This window comes from Pezoporus flaviventris, unplaced genomic scaffold, assembly GCF_033815535.1.
Source record: "Pezoporus flaviventris isolate CSIRO_AGI_PZ_B2104156 unplaced genomic scaffold, CSIRO_AGI_Pfla_v1 ptg000063l, whole genome shotgun sequence".
Lineage (NCBI taxonomy): Eukaryota > Metazoa > Chordata > Aves > Psittaciformes > Psittacidae > Pezoporus > Pezoporus flaviventris.
In genome coordinates, this window is record NW_026892611.1 from 3,042,856 (window position 1) to 3,063,062 (window position 20,207).

The 20,207-nt window shown below is 51.0% G+C and overlaps 2 protein-coding genes across 4 annotated transcripts in view; one reads left to right on the plus strand and one right to left on the minus strand.

Annotated features, from left to right (window-relative positions):
* Window positions 1-1,341: 1,341 nt before the first annotated feature.
* Window positions 1,342-6,065, plus strand: CRYBA1 (crystallin beta A1). 2 transcript variants are annotated; one of them, XM_061470151.1, is made up of 6 exons: window positions 1,342-1,808; window positions 2,499-2,563; window positions 3,369-3,487; window positions 4,808-4,949; window positions 5,501-5,643; window positions 5,769-6,065. In XM_061470151.1, the coding sequence occupies exons 2-6, from the start codon at window positions 2,519-2,521 to the stop codon at window positions 5,914-5,916; spliced, it is 597 nt and encodes a 198-aa protein (XP_061326135.1). In that variant the 5' UTR covers window positions 1,342-1,808; window positions 2,499-2,518; the 3' UTR covers window positions 5,917-6,065. The 2 variants fall into 2 exon arrangements, with proteins under 2 accessions (XP_061326135.1, XP_061326136.1); XM_061470152.1 differs by lacking the exons at window positions 1,342-1,808; window positions 2,499-2,563 and adding an exon at window positions 3,084-3,217.
* A 1,039-nt stretch (window positions 6,066-7,104) lies between these two features.
* Window positions 7,105-20,207, minus strand: part of NUFIP2 (nuclear FMR1 interacting protein 2) — a 40,639-nt gene continuing 27,536 nt past the window's right edge. For both annotated transcript variants that reach the window (XM_061470125.1, XM_061470124.1), the window contains exons 3-4: window positions 16,268-16,300; window positions 7,105-15,865 (exon numbers count right to left, since the gene is read on the minus strand). In XM_061470125.1, coding sequence (XP_061326109.1) covers window positions 15,813-15,865; window positions 16,268-16,300 — 86 coding nt within the window. In that variant the 3' untranslated portion in view covers window positions 7,105-15,812. The remainder of the gene's footprint in view (window positions 15,866-16,267; window positions 16,301-20,207) is intronic.

The following is a 20,207-nucleotide window of genomic DNA, read 5'->3' on the forward strand; positions in this document are numbered from 1 at the left end:
ATGGCACCCAGAGACTGTGCCCACCATGGCACCCAGGGGCTGTGCCCACCATGGCACCCAGGGACTGTGCCCACCATGGCACCCAGGGGCTGTGCCCACCATGGCACCCAGGGACTGTGCCCACCATGGCACCCAGGGGCTGTGCCCACCATGGCACCCAGAGACTGTGCCCACCATGGCACCCAGAGACTGTGCCCACCATGGCACCCAGGGGCTGTGCTCACCATGGCACGCAGGGGCTGCGCCCACCATGGCACATAGGGACTGCACCCACCATGGCACCCAGGGACTGTGCCCACCATGGCACCCAGGGACTGTGCCCACCATGGCACCCAGAGACTGTGCCCACCATGGCAACCCAGGTCTGTCCCCACAATGGCACCCAGAGACTGTGCCCACCATGGCACCTAGGGGCTGTGCCCACCATGGCACCTAGGGACTGCGCCCACCATGGCACCCAGAGACTGCGCCCACCATGGCACCCAGGGGCTGTGCCCACCATGGCACCCAGAGACTGTGCCCACCATGGCACCCAGGGGCTGTGCCCACCATGGCACCCAGGGACTGTGCTCACCATGGCACCCAGGGGCTGTGCCCACCATGGCACCCAGGGACTGTGCCCACCATGGCAACCCAGAGACTGTGCCCACCATGGCACCCAGGGGCTGTGCCCACCATGGCACCCAGGGGCTGTGCCCACCATGGCACCCAGAGACTGTGCCCACCATGGCACCCAGGGCCTGTGCCCACCATGGCAACCCAGGTCTGTGCCCACTATGGCACCCAGGGGCTGTGCCCACCATGGCACCCAGGGACTGTGCTCACCATGGCACCCAGAGACTGTGCCCACCATGGCACCCAGAGACTGTGCCCACCATGGCACCCAGAGACTGTGCCCATCATGGCACCCAGGGACTGTGCTCACCATGGCAACCTAGGTCTGTGCTCACCATGGGACTCTGGGGCCTTTGCCCTGCCATGGTACCTGGGGCCTGCCCCACCACGGTATCCTGAGGCCTCTGCCTGCCATGGCACCCCAGGTCTTACCCCGCCATTGCCTGCCCTACCGAAGGGAAGGGAGAAGGAGGGTGTTGGACAGCCAGGACCTGGTTGTCATGGTTACCATGAGGCCTGGGGCCTAGCGGTGCCTCGTTGCCATGGTTACCGCAGGCCTCCCAAGCCCATGGCGGCTCCATCCCCAGCCATGGGGACAGGGATGTGTGGAAGCGGGGGGCAGCACCAGGGCTAGCTGTGGCCATGGGAGACCCCACCACACCAGCAGGGATAAGCAGCATCACAGCCCCCCTTACCCACCACAGAGCCACAGTGAGGGTGGAGGGTGTCCACACCAACATGGAGGTGGAGACCCACCAAGGCAATGGCAGTGCGTGGTACACACCTCACCAAGCCCACCACCCATAGGGTCTCACCATGAAGCCGCCATCCCCACCGTGCCAGCCAGCGCCCTGTGACACCGCAGTGCATTGCCCCTGGAAAATGCCAGAGTGGTCAGAGCGTTGAGTCATTGGTGCCAAGATTATCTGTGCAAACAGCCGCCCTGACTGGGGGGGGGTTATTATTATTATCAATTTGTTTTATTTTTTCTTTTTCCCCAAGAATGTGGCTCAGCCCATGGGGATGAGCAGCTGAAATCTCCGGGGATCAGCAGGACAATGCCAGAGCAAGCATTGTGCTGACGGCTCTGCAAACGCTGGCACCGGCTCCCAGCCAGCAGCACCCTATAAAAGCCGAGCCGCTGAAGTAGGCAAACATTACATGGGGGAAGCAGCAGTAACCGCCTGAGCTAGGTGAGTCCTGGGACCGATCCGCACCTCTCCCACCTCGCCCCTGCCGGGCAGACACCTTCCTCCTGCCTGGTGCCCAAAGACACCCAGAGGGACCATTGCCCTTCCCCATGGCAAAAGACAGGCTCACACATCCCCGCCGGCATCCAGGGGGTGAGAGCCCCTCTATCATGGGGTATCCCACTCCTGGTACCCACCCGGCCCACGGCACAGCGGTTGGCGTCTCCCATCACTGGTCAGGGCTGTCCATGGGAGCACACTGTGACTCCCAAGGGAGGCATTGCCGAGATGCTGGGGCAGGGAGAAGAGGCAGGGGGGCTGTTGGAGACCATCAGGCACGGGGCAGACTATGCCTCACATCACAGCTCCCTGCTCCAGCTCAGGGGGGTTATTCCTAGTGATGGGAAGGGGAAAGGGGAGCCAGACAATACGCCGGTGCCATGGCTGGGAGAAGGAAAGGGACACTGCGACAGTGAGAAGGGAGCACCATGCTTTAGGTGTTTTCCAGAGTCCCCCAACCCCGTTTTGTGGCCAAACAAGAGGGTCTCGCTGTGACTGGTCTCAGTAATAGGGCAGCTGCCTTCAAAAAGGCACTGCAGGCAGCAGGCACAGAGCTGTCCCCAGCCCCAGGAGCGGGCAGCAGGGGAGCACAGGGACACACTGCGGTGCCAACGGCTTTTCCTTCCTTTCCAGACACCGTTCCAGCACCAAAGATGGCTCAGACAAACCCTCTGCCTGTCCCCATGGGCCCATGGAAGGTATGTCCTCGCACCCCTTCTAGCTCTCCTTTCACTGTGTTCATGTGGGGGACAAGGAGAGGAGGAAAAGCCAGTCCTCCAGGAGCAGGACGGTGAGGCAGGGAGGAGGTACAGGAAGGACAGCACCCCTGTCCCCATTATCTTTTGCCTATGGGAACGTGCCTCCTGCCTGCTCAAACCCCTCTTGGGTGTTTTCCATAAGCCTCTTCTTAGCCCTGCTCTTACCAGTGGCCCTGTGCCAGGGAATTAGAGCAGTCCCAAAAGCCACACGCTGTTGTTCGCCCTCCCGTCAGTGCAGGCGGGCAAAGGGGACAGGGGACACGGCAGAGATGGCGGGGAGCAGCCCCGAGGGTCTGGCAATAGCTGCGGGCACACAGTTAAAGAAGGGAGCCGAGATGGAGAAGCTCGGGTACCAATGGGATGGGCCCCACCGGAGCTGGAGCCTTCAGGGAGAGAAGAGCATCATCCACAGCCCCCGGGGAGCAGCACCCCCCCCTCCGGCCCTTTCCCCCCCGTTATCCCTCTTTGCCCTAGAGCGCTGGGAGCAGAGGCCGGGAGAACCGCCAGCCGCAGCCCGGCCACCCGCCCGTGCCAGCGCGGCTCCGCTCCTCCCTCCGGACCGCGGCGCTGCCCCGGGAGCCGACCTCCGCTGGGGTGAGCAGGAGAGCGGAGCGGGGCCGGCACCGAGGCGCTGCGGGGCCGCATCCCGGCACAGAGATGGAGCGCGACCCTCTCAAAGAGGGGCTGAACCGCCTGCGGCCGGTGCCGGGCACTGCCCAACGCCGCAGCTCGGTCTGCGTTGCAGATCACTGTGTACGACCAAGAGAACTTCCAGGGCAAGAGGATGGAGTTCACCTCGGCCTGCCCGAACATCATGGAGTGCGGCTTCGACAACATCCGCTCCATAAAGGTGGAGTGCGGCGCGTGAGTACCCGGCAACGGGATGCTTTTCCTGGGTGGGTTGACAGGGTGAGGGGTGGCCGGGCTGGAGCAAAGCACAGCAGCAAGGGGAGGATAGGGACAGAGAACCCCACCCTGACAGGGTAGAGCAGGCAGCCCTGGCAGGGCCAGAGGGACAGTGGAGATGCTCTTGGCACCATCCAAAACTCCCTCCCGCAGCCTCGGAGCAGCCAGGTTTGGAGCTCACCAGTGCCCCTCGAAGATGCAGCAAAGATCAGCACTCAGCAAGGTTTTGAGCCCAGCCTAGTCCCCATCCTGCCTGTGTAACCCCATCAAGCACCTGGGCAACCGCAGCTGCCACAGCGCCCAGCCCTGATTCTCCCCATTGCTTTCCTGCATGGCCAGATCAGAGCCTTCCTACAGCCTGCACAGGGCTGCCCCAATCACTGGTAGGGGTCTGGAGCAGAGCTGGGCTTCTCTCTGAGCACAGGAATCTTCCCTGGCATAGACAAGCCATGTCCTGATCTGCTCCAGACGCTGTGTGTAAGGATGGGTCCCCATGGCGAGCATCCTGCTGGGGCTGGGAAGCAGACAGGATAGATTTGTGCTGCTATATTTAGGGTTTGTAATGCTAATGGGATTACAGCGGCGTGCATGCTCACACCGTAATCAGCTCGCTGCTCCAGTTGACGTGCTCCTAATCAGGCTGCTCACCTTGCACAGGGGAGCACGACTGTGGGACACAGGATTGGGCCTCAGTCTGGATCAGTTGCAAGAGGCTCTTGGCCCCCGCCCCCGGGCTCACTGTGCCTCTCATACCCCAAAAGCAGGAGCCTGGGGTGTGCACAGCCTATGCCATCATCCTCCAGCCCCCAGCCCAGCCTCTGCCTCCCCACTCAGCTCCAGTTGTTCCATCTCATTCTCAAGGGGATGTCCCCGCCCCAGGGACAGGCAGGATCTCATATGGGCAGCACCAGGGCTGGAAAATACGTCCTGCAGGATGAAGACATCATCTTCTCACCTCTCCTTGCCTATTTTCAGCAAAGAGGGGGAGCCAGAAAGGGGAAGGCATCAGGAATTCGGGTCTTTCCAGCTGTGCTTTGTGGGAAACAAGAAATGAGGCTTTTTGAGAGCAAGGCTGTCCTGGGGCATCCAAATGCGATGCTGAGCTGTGCACATAACCACAGAGCAGTCAGGGGCAGGGCAGCCACATCCAGCACCGCTTCCTCTCCTCCCCACGGGTGGGCAGAGGCCAGACCCCAACTCCTCCTCGCACCCTGGTGCCAGGCGCGGGCAGGACCCCACTGCCGGCACAGGAGGCCCTGGCACGCTCTGTCTCCGCAGCTGGGTGGGTTACGAGCACACCGGGTTCTGCGGGCAGCAGTTCATCCTGGAGAGGGGAGAGTACCCGCGCTGGGACGCCTGGAGCGGCAGCAACGCCTACCACATCGAGCGCCTCATGTCCTTCCGCCCCGTCTGCTCCGCTGTGAGTGCCCCCGCTGCCACGGAGCCCTCCCATCCCTCATCCCAATCGAGTGCCCCAGGCAATAGCTCCAGGCCAAGGGAGCGGGGTCAGGAAGGGCAAACAGAGCCATGGCAGGGGCTCTGTGGGTGGCAGAGGCTCCTTGGGTTGGGTTCAGCTCTTCCCCTCCCCATGCCCAGCAGGATTTGGTCTTTCTGTCCTGTAGTCTAAAGCTTTGAAGGGGATTTTGGGGCATCTGTATGTGAGGAGCTGGGGATTGGACTAGATGATCTTTCGAGGTCCCTTCCAATCTCTAACATACTGTGATACTGTGATACTGTGAACAGCTCACCTGACATGGGAGCTGTGGCACAGCTCTGACACCTCCTGGCTCAGCACCGCCCTGCTGAGCACCTCCTCACAGCTGGGCATTGGGAAAACCAGGCTCCCCTACAAAACCCCACACAGCCCAGGCTCTGAGCACCTCCCTCCCCATCAAACCCTGGAAGCAATGCCATAGGGAGGGACAGCCAGGGAGGGAGCACCCCTCACCCTCACCCCATCTCTATCCCCAGAACCACAAGGAATCCAGGATCACCATCTTCGAGAAGGACAACTTCATCGGCCGCCAGTGGGAGATCGCTGATGACTACCCCTCGCTGCAGGCCATGGGCTGGGCCAACAACGAAGTGGGCTCCATGAAGATCTCGTGTGGCGCGTAAGTGATGGGCACAGCACCACGGGCAGCAGGGACAAACCACAGCCGGAGGGGGGACACCCCATAACCCCCTTGCTTACCTCTCAGCCCTCTTAATGGCTGCCTGATGACTCCTTGTCTTCCAGCTGGGTTTGCTACCAGTATCCCGGGTACCGTGGCTACCAGTACATCCTGGAGGCCGACCACCACGGAGGAGACTACAAGCACTGGAGGGAGTGGGGCTCGCACGCCCAGACCTCCCAGATCCAATCCATCAGGCGTGTCCAGCAGTAGCTCCCCACTTCCCACTACATCTTTGCAAGGTTTCTAAAGCTCACCGGCTCCCTTTTGGTGCTAATACTCCCCTCCCGAAATAACCACCCCTTCTTGTACTGCAACTGCTTATGGAACAACACTCCCCAACGGTACCGACTGCCACAACTGCCAATAAATGTGACTGAAAGAAAAAGATAAACCAGCTTGGTGGGTGTCCGCTGTTCATAGAATCCCAGACTGGTTTGGCTTGGAAGGGAGCTTAAAGCTCACTCAGTTCCAACCCCTGCCACAGGCAGGGACACCTTCCACTAGAGCAGCTTGCTCCAAGCCCCTGTGTCCAACCTGGTCTTGAACACTGCCAGGGATGGGGCAGCCACAGCTTCTCTGGGCACCCTGTGCCAGCGCCTCAGCACCCTCACAGGGAAGAGCTTCTGCCTGAGAGCTCATCTCAGTCTCCCCTCGGGCAGGTTAAAGCCGTTCCCCTTGGCCTGTCCCTACATCCCTTGTCCCAAGCCCTTCACCAGGTTTCTTGTAGCCCCTTCAGGCACTGGAGCTGCTCTAAGGTCTCCCCTTCAGGAGCCTTCTCTTCTCCAGGCTGAACCAGCCCAGCTCTCTCAGCCTGGCTCCAGAGCAGAGCTGCTCCAGCCCTTGCAGCATCTCCATGGGCTCCTCTGGACTCGCTCCCACAGCTCCACGTCCCTCTTGTGTCTGTTGTGTGCCAGGACTGCAGTCACACATCCCCATCCCAGCAGCAGGGACCAGACTCCAACTCTCACACGCACAAACACAGCAGCCAAACCCTTGGTGTGGGCTTCTCTTCCTCCCTGCCCTCCCCTTCCCCTTCCCCTGCCAAGGGAAAGGACACTGAGCTCCTGGTCCCACTGAGCATCCATGCCTACACAGAGCCACCTGCACTGCTCATGGCCTTCATGGCCAGTGCTGCTGGCCCTAAGGGACCAGGAACTGGAGTCTCTGTTGCCGCAGCATCCCCGGTTGAAGGGATGCTCCCCGACAGCGCGGAACAGAACCTCACACCGACACCCACAAACTTTAAAACTTTTATTCAACAATTTACATCACTTATTGTCTGTCTTAATGTATTCGATCTACACAAATTTCTGTTTTTCTGGTTTTTTTTCCTGATAAAATAATAAAATTTGGATAAATTTTGAAGACCTGTTGGTGCAGAATAAACAAAATTCCAGGTATTTTTTTCCTTTTTTTTTCTTTTTTTTTTTCTTTTTTAAACATTTAGTGTGAACTATGACATCATTGGTAAAGATAACATCATGCCATTACAGCTCATGGACATCACCTATCCTTACAGTCCGTGACATCACCCATTCCAGCGCAAAGGGCTGCGCCAGACACAGCTACAGCAGGAATTCCACTAACTCTTCCAGCCACCCCCTCACCACCGGGAAAACACCGACACTTTTCCAGCTGGGCACACAAGAGTGCATTAACCTCATCGGGAATAACCAAGGAAGGGAGAAGGAAACACAAACTACCTTTACGGACTCGTGTGGTCGCACACAACCAAGAGGGGCTGCGCCTCTCTGAGGGTCAGAGGTAACTCAGCACAACCCCTTCGTGGTGAATTTAATACACAAGGAAACGGAAGGAAATGAGAACTCGTGGATGGGGGAGGCGGGAGGAGACAGGCGAAGCGCGCGGTTGGGTTTCGCATCGCCCTTAACACTGAAATACTCAGGGGAGGGGGACAGAGGGGGGCACCCGTCCCCCCAGTAAACAAGTTGAGGACCTCCAGAGCGAGGCTGAAGGTGTGTAAGTACACGTGTGTGATGGTAGATAGAAAAGCAGCCCTGTTCGGTACGAAAGAAAGCTGTCAAGTTAGTACAAATCGCTGCCACGGCGAAGGGAACGGGAGGAGGAAGCGGTCAGGGTCCTTCTCCCCGCACAAAACCCCCCCTCTCCTGCGCAAAAGCTCTGGGATAAGCAGCATCCTGGCTAAGCAACACGTTTCCAAAGGTGGTACCTGCAACCCAACGCACCCAACTCGTGAAAACAAACCCCAGATGAAGCTCAGAGACCAACGCGAGCTGACCCTCCGCGCCAGGGACCACCGTGAGGAAAGCTGTCCCCCACCTCACAGTGGGAATACACAACGGAAGGGCTCACTCTGTCATTAGAAACCTCCAGCAGCTCCGTCTCCATCCCCTCCTCAAAGCTGTGTGCTCCCCGTCCCCATCCCACCCGCACACCCCACGGGGACCGCTCTCAACCAGAGGAATAAAGGGGCACTCGTTCATGCGACACTAGGAGCGTACCTGAACCACAGGCCAGCGACACCCCGCTCCCTCCGATCCAAGCACTAAAGCAGGCTCTTTAAAATAAAAAAATAATATATATATATTTATATAGCTCTACAGAGACAGAGAAAGCCAAGGAGAGGGGAGAGGCTACCAAAAAGAATCAAGAAACGCCAGTCCTCTGCTAGAGCTGTCAGCAAAGAACTGTCACCTTACATCAGACCCTGCAGGGCGGTGAAGAGAACGCAGGCAATGACAGCACAGGAATGCAAAAGAGGGCAGATAAGTCACTTCTGGCAATGAGACACAAATTAAACTTTCAAAACATGTGCATAGCTTTATTCATCTGCTTCAAACTAACCTCATCGCGGAGCTCCGGCGAAGCCCCGGTGTGCAAAATGCATCTCTAGAAAATAATGCAAGCAAGCTTTTCACATTTACAGTGGCAGGAGCACAGAACGACTGGGACAGGAACCACACGCTGGGGTGAGCTGGGAGAGAGATGAAGGAACAAGGAATCGCACAGCTTCGTATTCAGAGTCACTGACTGCAAACAGAAGCGTTCCTATTTTGTTAACTTCAAGCAAGGCGTGTTTTAATTCTGCTTTACAACAAAAAAATGTAAGAGAAAACCCCCACAGTAACAAGAACCACAACCTGGAAGGGAATAAACCCCCGGATAACGGGATCCCTGGTGCTGCAGAGCCCTAACTCCAGTGCAAAGCCCCTTGCAGACCATCACTGGCCCTTGCTTTGCAGGCAAAGCTTTGCAATGCTTGTTTTTGACCGCGGGAGAACAGCAAAGCAGCTTCTCTTTCCCTACCCCCTCCAAACTCACAGGGGCCACCCCACAGGACATCGCCCCCAAACCATAAGCTGGGCTCAATGCAGGCTCGAGCCCAATCCATCAATCCCATGGGTCACTGGGACAGGAATGAACCCTCGGATATGGATAGGGCCCAGCTGTCCCAGCAGCTCACACACCGCCACCAGCTCCCTTCAGAAAGAATAAGCACACGTGCAAGGCACATTTAGTCAGATGGACACACACGCAAACATGGGCGTAAAACAGCAAACGCTGCCCCAGAAAGAACTAATGGATGCTGAATAAACTAAATTAAAGAGGCAGAGAGTCCTAGCCTATGTACTGATATACTATTTTCCAGACAGTTGTAATCCCCAAGCGTTTTTCCTACACTTCAGACCTTCCTCATTCTATCCTCACTTTAGAGATACTATTTTTCCTAAAGGATCTTCTATAAATAGTCAAGTACATTCCTTTTTTCCCCCTCCAATGAACTCCTCCTGCAGGGTCGCATCCCCCCTGCAGTGATCCAGGTCTGACCCAGTAAGACAAGAGGTTCCAGACCTGCTCGTGCCCTGTGTTAGCACCTCAATGGGGCAAGACCTCCCTCACACTTCAGCCATCAGGTTTTGGCTGGTTAGAGGGCCTTTTGTCTTGGAAAACAACCCAATTGCAGGCACCAACCACTCTGCAGCACCCAGAGAAGGAGCCTGTGACTGGACTGCCAGGGGTGCAGGCAGGAAAGAGGCCACACGATCTTTAATACTGCTGGTTAACTTCACATTGAGATAAAGCCTTAAGATCTTTTTGCAGAGATGAGCAATTTCCTTCCATAGAGACTCCATTAGAAAACAGAAGTACTAAAACCAGAGACAAGACACGGATTGAGATTCTTCCACCTCACAAGTTATTTGGGCCTCTTTCCCGCACCACCAGGCAGGCAGGAAGGAGAAGCTGAAAACCTCAGGGATTTGCGCTACCCTTTCCAACAGCAGCTTGACAAAAGGAAGGAGAGAAAAAGCAACAACAACAAAAGGCAAATGCACAGTGATCTCTCAAGTTAAGAGTTCTCCTTTGCTTGCGTTTGCATAGAAGTTCCCACAGGTCAGCACCAAAGTCAGGTAGACCCCGCTCCTGGACCCCGTTCCTACACTACCCGCAGTTAGTGGCTGTGTTACACCAGGGTTTAGCTACTCGCAGAGGAACTATATGGTCGTGTAAAAGAAAAACAACAAAAGTGCATCACACATTCTTGATGTTCAGGGTTACTTATAGCAGCAGCAGCATTAATCCAAGACAATGAACAGTTGTAGAGTCGTTCTTAAATGCAGCAACACTTAATGAAATGTCTTCAAGGAAGGTCTTAAGAGGGTCCTTCTCGAAAGGATAAAATGGAAACGAGACTATTCGACAGACACAAAAAGGAGAGAAAACAAAAATTAAAGACACCATCTTATTTACACACAAAAAAAAATAACCCAAACGACATTCTTGTTAAAATATCTTTACAACAGCTAAGCAAAAAAAAAAAAAAAATAGGTCTTTTAAGAATAAAGCAGAAACTCCTAAAGCAGTATCCATTTTTGGAACCCTTATTTAGCACCTGAGGAAAGACCGTATGGAAAGCAGACAGGTTTTTTTTTTGTTGGTTTTGTTTGTTTTGTAAGAAAGTTGTGGGTTTATGTTCGCAGCACACACGTTTCATACCACAGACAGAAATGAACTCATTTTTCTCCTTGTCAAAGATACTCTACTCATCAATAAGGCTGTAGAAAAGGGATACCGCTATCTTACAACATGGCTTTAGAGCGCTGGACATGTTAGATGATGCTTTCTGATTAACAGTCAAGGTGAACACAGCTCAGCATCCCCTGGTGAAAAAGCATGGGGATGACTTTTGCTCCTGTCCCGGGACAGCAAGCGGCGTGCCAAGAGGGTCTCATGTCCTCAACACAAGGCCATCATAGAGCTCTCTGCTACCTCCCCGCACATCTGCTTCCAAGGCTCTGGAGCAGGATACAAGGAAGCAGCCTTACCCTGTGGTGTAATACATCCTGTACAAACACCTAAAGCTCTGTGATCTCTGGAAGGCAGCACAGACCCAGATCTGCTCCTTCACACCAGACCAGGATGCTGCTTCTCATGGACAAAATGCTCTCATGGTGGCCAAAGCCAGAACGACTCTGGCTCCTCCAGCCCCAGCCCTCCTCCTGCTTTATGCACTGGTGTGAAACATGCAGCAGCTTTAAATCAGGTGTAGCCTTGTTCTCTCCCCTCCTGACCTCCACCATCTCCCTTGTAAACAGTCTCTGTAAGGAAAAGAAATCACTAAGGACGTACATACAGAAAAGTCTTCTAGGGATGAGACTCCTGAAAGCTCTGGACACCACAGCAACTTATTGAAGATGCTGGATCGAAACTGAACACGCAGGAAAAACCACCTGTGAAACACATCTGTGAATGCCCCAGCTCCCAGATGTCCCCGAGGTCACCCACTGGCTGGAAAGGATGCAATTGTGCTAGAGCGACCCTCTCTTGAAGGTGAAAAGCACCAATTACACAGAACTGAGGGGAGAACTTCCATCTCTCCTTTCTCCTGTGGATTTTTAGCTAAGCTGGTTCCCCCCATCACCCACTCCCACGGTGTACTCACAACCTAAGGAGAACTGGGGTTCTCTTCAATGTTTCAAACAAGTTCACAGCAGCTACAAAAGGCAAACAGTGGGATCTGTCCCTGCTCACCGCAGCAGGGCTGGACAAAATGACCTTTGAAGGTCCCTTCCAACCCAAACTGCTCTATGATTTATGGCTGAGAGAGGGTGATGCTTTGAAGCAGGTTAGGGACAGAACCCATGCCCTGGAGCTACCCACATTGCCAAGGAGATTTCCAACAACAAAAACAGGTGTCAGGGACAACCAAGGACAAACCAAAACCAAACACCAACCAAGCCTTGAAAGTCATTGCGTTGCCAATCTACCACAGGTAGACTAGGAGGGAGCAGTGATGCTGAAGGTCCCCATACCACCGCCACCAGAGATGCGAGCATGGAGCAGCTTCTAACCCATCACTTTGAGTGGACCAGACACTTTGTGATCCACCAGAGAGAAAGCAGATCCCATGCTGGATCTGGTACATACTGCGCAAAACCCTGTACAAGAGCTCCAACAGGACCTGTTGCAGAGCAACAGTGGGGAAAGACCAGAGGAGAAAGAAGCCAGCCCTGCCCATGAAAGAAGCCTTACCCCAACAGACAGCCTGGCCAGGGAACCAGAGGAAAGGGACTCATCGGATCAACAACAGGAACAGAAAGGGGAGAGAAGCCTTAACCTGAATTGGTATCTTCATACAAAAATAGGTCATGATCTCACCCTTAGTGCCACTTTCCGATACCACACGTATTTAAGGGTTTTTGTTTTAAAACTTCACTCAGTGTAATGAAAACAATGGCACAAATAAATACACGCTCGCTCTCCTACACGAGTAAGATGCTCGCACACGCAGGCCAGCTCCTTGCCCACAGATACCCTTGGGTGCAGCCCTGGGAGAGGCTGAGCACCCCTTCCCGGGCTGTATTTGGTTTATGCTACAGTACTAATACTCTGAGTCAAACAGAAAAACAAAACATGAGACTTATCAGTAACACCTTAGCATTATTTCAATGTGCTAAATTAGTCACAGCTCCATTTCCTGTTTTTTTTTCTTTTTTTTCCTTCTTTTTTTTTTATAAGTTTACACAAAAATAATCAGAAAACAGATTAAATCTGAAGAGATTTTTAATAAGTGCTCAGTGAAGAATTGTGTGAGGACTTCAGGAGGACTGCAGACAGCGACAGGGCAAGTTACACCAAAGCACAAGGAAGTTTCTTCACGGTCCTGCCTGGCTCTAGGCAATACTCCATCTCCATATCACCACCTCTGCCAGTGAGCCAGTTACAGGAGCTCAGAGAGAGGAATTCCTAACTGCTTAGCACTGAGCACACGCCATGGAGCTCATGAAGACAGACATTTGAAGAGAGGATGGTCAGAAATACAGCAGAGAAGCTGCTGAGAGTGTTTCTGGATGGGTCCCGGTGGCATGGAGCCACGTGCAGCGAGGCAAAGCAGCAGGGATGAGCATCAGGGGAGAAATCAACCCAACCCATGGCTTGAACTGTGCTCAGCGCTTGTTTAGAACATCAAAACTGGACTAGGCCAACATGAGCATCCTCAAATACTCAGCAAGACTGGGATCCTTCTACAGGCGCAGGGTCAGATTCAGCAATGGGTTATTGCTGCTCAGCTTCTGCATCGCAACAGCCGAGAGAGCAGATCTGGGGCAGGGGGGCACCAGGACAGCGCAGAGCCCAGGGAAGCAAAGAAGGGTTTGGATTTATCTTTTTTGTCTTTTTGTTTTTAATGGAACCCAGCCCTTAAGGCGACAAGTGACTACACAAGGCAAATAAATACACAGCAGAGCCTTAAAGCCAGTAAAACAAACTGGGAACTTTGCTATTAGCCTTCACCCTGTTGAAAATAAAACAAAACACATCCCAAAACATTTCTTCCACCTTCATTTTCCCAATCCCACCATCCAGTTTGTTCAACACTTTAAAGCTCAGGAATGCCTCAGCTCTTCCACAGTGGAGCCGAAGGTGATTCCAACTTTTGGCAAGCAGTTGGGAGACTCAACAGAATTAGAGATAGGAACGTTGAGGACTAGATGTGGGGCACATCTGTAAACATGTTATACATCTGAAAGTGACACACACCTGCAGAGGTGGTACAGGTTGTAGGTGAAACAGAAGTATTTGCGACTGGCCAACCACACATTTCTGAACCTGGACTGGTACAATACATGATCACTATATAGTATTACACTACAGTATTATACTATATAGTACTTTATACATAAAGATGGAGTAGGCAACCCATAATCAAACTTGTAAAATGAAGCGTGGCAGACAGCTAGCGATCTTACAGAAGGTACAGAAGGAAGTTCCATTGCCCCACTGTGAACCTAAGAGTCTCGTTCAGGAACAATCTTATTAAAACAAGAAACAATTAAAAACCATGATACACATTCCTAGTTAACAGAAAAACAAGTGGATATATCTAAGCACAAGGGGTAGGCAGAAGTTTTGGGCTTATCTGCTTCATTAATGCCCCATAGGGTCCAGACTGATTTGCTGCTGACCTTGGTACCCCGATGTATGTGAGCCGCTCTTTGGCCACAAACACTCCACACTGGGTGCATGTGGAGCTTGGGTAGGTCAAAAACCCCAGTTTGGCTTTATTTATAGCTCCTTCTTGCACTGGACCCTGTGAACTTTCCACCTTTAAGAACCAAAAACCCAGAGAAACTACCCAACCCCAAGCTGATTTGGATGCACTACACAAGCTGCAATGGGACAGAGCGGGTTACACAGCTGGAGCTGCAGTCTGCTTTCTCTACCACTGCTAGAGGAAGCTTTCCTTCCCTTGGGATTTATTGATTTACTCTTTTTTTTTAATTATTTTTTAAAATTTTAATTATTATTTTCATTCCTAAGTCCTCAATTTTTTTTTGTAATAAAATAGATTTTTATTAAGAGATCATCATAAGCAGAGCCCGGAAATACACAGACTGCATTAAAATATAAAAGAGCTTTTCCAACGGGCAGGTGTGGCCATTGGAGTTCCATGGACAAATTGAAAAGGATTTAAATTCTTTTTTTTTTTTTTTCCTTTTTTTTTCCTTTTTTTTTTGATTTTCTTTTTTTTTTTTTTTTTTTTAAGAGAAAAGAAATAATTCAGGAAAGGTGGAAGTTAGCAGAACTCAATTCCTCTTCAGTTTTCCAATGAAAATGGGAAAGAAATCCAGCACATTTAGTGTTAGGAGACAGACAGAGCAAATATGAAGCACCTACAGTTGAAAGCAGAAGGTATTTTTTTTTTGCTCCCAGTAATACAATGGCATTAACCTGTGGGAACAGTGGGTTTTTTGTTTTTCTCTGTATTAAATGCCTAAACAGATTGCTTATTTTTGCACGTTGTCTTTTAAAATGAAAAGAACTCTTCAGTTGCAATAGTCCAACGTGTAACCGGAGCCAGGTCAACTGTGTGACTTCACCATGCATCCTAGAACTGCAGTATTACCCCCAGAAGAATGATGCTTTAAGACAGTATTCCCAGCATCGGATTGCTGCTTTACTCCTGGCAAAACATGCGGATTATAATTCTCTGGATAAAAAAGGAAACTGCAAACTTCAAGGTGTTTCTCCAGCATTCAATGGGAAACAAAACAGGAAAAAAAACACAACCAACTAGGGGAGGTGGAAGGGAAAGGGGAGATGAAGTATGGTGAATCATCCTGATTTCCCTGTGATTAGTGTGTCACTACAGTCACAGAACGAGAAACAGAAACCTTGTCAAGTGGAAATGCCTCTCCAGTGGGTTGCTGCGGCCCATGGCAGACGACAGCAGGAACTTTAGAACCGGGCTTGTAAATCGAGTCTGTGTTTGTTAATCACTTGCATTCACTCTTTAACAAAAAAAAAAAAAAAAACAAACAAAAAACAAAACCAAAAAGGAAAAAAAAAGAAAAGGGGGAAAAAAAAAAATCTATTCAGTACCGGAGATTAAATAATCACGTGTGTAGTCTCGTTGAAATAGATTTTCAGATTCCTTAAGAAGTCTAATTACTTTCAGTTGCCATTTTTAAATAACTATATATATATTTGTATATATTATCCTGTGATTCTAGTTACGGTTCCTCTGCTGCACTGAAGATTTAGAAGGAGCATAAAAGCCTTTTGTCCCCCACGAACAGCACAAATGCTGCAGAAAGGTTAGAACAGGCAGTCTCGTCTTGCTACCTTCATTGATCCGGGCGATCCATGGCTTCATCGTAAGTGATTATCCTTTTGGGATCTGCAAAGAAAGCGCAATCCTAAGTTTCCCACAAGCTACTTTCAGGACCTATGGCTGAAGATACTCTAAAACTTATTCTTGGGTCTGACAGCCAACACCAGAAGTAGAGAGCTGTTTCACGTACACATAGGGAAAACTCATTAAATCTTAGACACTGGTTTTACTGCTCTTTGAGGGACTCTGCTTCTTTCTGGACACCCCAAAATTATGGTAAATCTTATTGTTCTGTCTTTTAGCAATCCAAAACACAGGTAAAGGTAAACCCACATTACAAACAGCAGGCATTGAAGAACTAAACTCAGGCATCTCCAGACACCAAGACCATCCACTCTCATCACCCATCCCAACAGACAGAGGAGAACAGAGCAACTTAGCTTATTTATTCTTTCCAAAAATCCTTACCTTGCTTCTGCAAATTCCAAACCAATTCCATTTCTGTGGAGGCAAAACGAGAAGAGCATTGTTATTATGCAAATTGATGCTGCCACCAGAGACAACTCCAAATATACTTTAATTTTTCTGAGCATGGCACAACACTGAGGCTTTCAGACAACGCCAATCCCATCCAGCCCAGCCCCAACTCAGCCCACAGGTTTGCATGAATTGGATGTGAATGAGCTAGGAATAAAAGACTGTAACGTGGTCTTCAGGGTCAGATGGCCATACTGAGCATCAGAAACGTCATCTCCAATCTCCACTCCCACACATCACAAACTCTGGGCTTTACTACTCTGACTCCAACTTGCAGCCTCAACAAGAAGCCTAGAGAGATGATTTCTGTGAGATCAGAACTCACTAACAAAGCAGGCTTCTCATGGTGCACGCTGTGCACCTGCCAAAGCACACCATGCAAAGACACTGCTGCAAAACTGCTGCCAACACATCACCGAGAACAAGGTGCAGTGCTCAGGACACCCAGCTCCCTGCCTGGCTGGCAGTTCTTTCCCTAGTTTACACACACCTGTGGGCTAAAGACAAACCAACCCTCCGCAGTTCTTGCTGAGAGCACATGTTCTTGTTTAGCTAAGAAGTAACAGTAAAGTTAAATGTTCTTTTCATTCACTTTAAGAATCAGAAGGTTCTTCCCCCCACCCCTTGCAGCCCCATGACAAGTTGCATGGGCCATAGAGCAACCTGCTCTAGTGGATGGTGTCCCTGCCCATGGCAGGGGGCTGGAACTGGATGAGCTTGAAGGTCCCTTCCAACACAAACCATCCTGTGATTCTATGATTCACTCCATGAAAATATCACAAATTAAGTCACATCTTTAGAGACCCATTCAAAATAATTACATTTAGACACTCTCAAGTTGGGATTTTGTGAGCTGGAATATTTATGAAGATACTAACAGGACCCTGCACCCAAGTTTAGGAGTCATAATTATAGAAAAGGAGCATTTAGTAGGAACACAACCTGCAAGAACAATCTTTCAAGTTCTCCCTTTTGCCAGAAAGGAGTGACAGGACCTTGGCAGGGGTGGGAACAGGGAATAGCAATGGATTGAGCTACATGGTATGTGCAGTGAAACACAACCCAAGGCAGTAAGTAAACTAACCAGCATGGGAAAGGAAGAAGAAAAACCCTGCAGAAGTCACAGCCTCAGCACGATGTGTGCTGAGTGCCACCTCCATCAATCACTTCCATGTTTGCATCTCTTCTCCAAGCTTCATCTGTTCTTTGTCCTCTGCTATCTCAAGCTCCCTGGGGCAGGAAATTGCATGCAGATGAATACTGCCAGTCCCCTCTGCACAATTAAGCCTTTTGTAAGGAAGCCCCTGACAAAATTTTACAAGGTCTGTTTTTTATGTGTCAGGGTAACAACAGCCAGACTGTGCTCAGGGGAACTCCAAGTGTTTTGGGAGTAGCAACAAGCCTCTACCACCCCCAGGGATGGATGTAAGCAACCTAGCAAGGGGCTCCCTCATTCACCAGATGCAGATTCCCCAGCAGTAAAATGAACCAGCTACTAAAATTACCTCCAGTGGAGCTCATTTTCCATTCAGGGACGTTAGATGCATCATTTCCTAACAACTAAAGGACATCACCTATTTTAAGAGCTTTCCCCAAAGGCAGGGCTCAGAAAACTACTCTCAAGTTGTTGGCTCTTCCACATTAGAGCAATGTTTGAGCATCAAATACAAGGCAGAGGCTGAAGCACTGCTCGCTGCTCTTCCTCCAGGCAAAAGACCATGCTTTCTTTTGCACTTCTATTTGGCCTTAACTTCATGGGACATCAGAAGAGGGTGAACTGCTTGTATTAAGATGTGCCTGACAATCAGATAGACAGTGAGATACTATCAACAACACACACACAAAAACCCTTGTCAAAATTCTGTTTTAAAGAAAACCCTAACAAATCAACACCCAAATTCCACAACCCCTTCAGGCTTCAATCTTCCTTCTTCAGAAGGAGAGGTAGGAGAGGTGGTTTTGTGAACTGTCCTGTAAAGCACACACACAGACACACTGGCAGGCAGATGCTCACCCTGACAAAGCTACAAACCCCAAAGCCCATCAGAAAACTGGATGTGATATTGACTGCTACTGAGTATTGTCAAGTGCAAGAGCAAGGTCCTCCTCTCTACCTGGCCAGCAGCACATGGATAATACAGGACAGCAGCACAGGTTGAGCACATTCACCAACTGAAACAACTTCACAGAGGATAAAACCATCAAGTTTTTGGCAAACTGCAACGCAGAACCAGGAGAAAAAGACTCTCCTTCAAGCTTAAGGTGAATTTTTGTGATTTTGCCTGCTTTACTTGGCAATACATTAGAGTGAATTTTCTTCTTGGTTGTGGACTGATTACAGGCTGCGTCACCTCTGACTGTCACATGGTGCTGTGACAAGTGCCAGGACCACTACAGCAGTGGCTGGACAGACCTCAGTTACCAGAACTGCTGCTTTCCAAAGCACAAGGTGGTCAAGACCTGACCAACAGAGGTCATCATTCCCAAAGCAGGACACGTGGCCAGGGAAATTGCATGCTTCCTTCTCAGCAGGCTCCAACCCAGCTGGAGAAAACGCCATCAACAAGACCTTGCACAACCTGGCATCAAAGCCAGCCCTGCTCCAGCCAGGGGCAGAACTAGGTTACCTCCTGTGCCCCTTCCAACCTCATGTTTTCCAGGATGCTTTTACTGTTGGCCAACCTCCCCACAGCCCTCTGGGATCATGGCTTCAGACCATCCTCATCAGGTTTTTCTATGTAGATGACACAATCAGTAAGTAATGAGATTGCTGTTCAAGGCTGTGTAGACTCATTGCTGTACTGAATACACTGCAACTCATCCTGACAATTGGAAACAGCAGAAACTTGAAGGAGAACTAAATCAGCCTTTTCCTCACAACTCAGGCCTCACAAGCAATAGACCGAGCTCTAACCCCTTCCCACCAAGGGGGATGGGAAGCTAAGGCACTTTCTTCCCCTCCTCTCCTGATGTAAAGGATGGGAATTGCTGAACTCACAGCTCTGCTATTTCTTCTGACCCAGTTCACCATTGCAGTGCACGCCACTCCGGGCTGGCCCACGCTGCCTTGCTCCATTTTCCATGCTGCTCTTCTGCTCCTTCATGTGAGCAGAGATGCTGGCGTGACCGGGATGGAACAAAGCAGCAGCACAGGCAGAAACTTGGGGGCAAGACAGAAAAGGAACACGCTGCAGTTTCCTCTCCTCCACCCATGTGGTCTTTGCTACTGTGCAGCTGAACTGCAGATCTTAACTGCTTTTTAGGTAAGGAAAAGCAAACTACTGAGCTTCAAACTTACACAATGTGCCACGTAGAGCTTGGTGTAGTGACAGCGTGGCCTGGAAGACTGCAAATGCCCAAGTATGATGAAATCCTGCAAAGTGCTGGTAATTACTCTGATATGAAATGGCTCATCCAGCTGTCTGTAAGAGGACTAAAGCAATAAGAGGATACTGATTTCAACAGAACTAAAGCTGCTGAGATACAACCAGTAGGCCCACCAGTGCTCAACTAGATCAGATCTACCTTGCTAATCAGCTATGTCACCCATGAGTGTTTCAAGGCACCAGCACAAACACCAAGTGGCACGTGCTGTCAGTGAAGGCAGCCACACTGAAGGATCGTGTTTTACAGTCAAGCAGATCCGATGAGCAGGGTAGTCCTGCCCTTTAAAAAGGAAGAAAACCAAGGCACGAAGCAGGGGCACAGAAGAAAACACATGAAAAGCACCCAAGAGAAGAACAGGAGGGTGAATCTCAATCTAAATCTCCCCTTTGTCAGTTTAAATCCATTCCCCTTGTCCTATACCTACATGCTCTTGTAAAAAGGGCCTCTCCAGATTTCTTGTTGGGCCCCTTTAGGTATTGGAAGG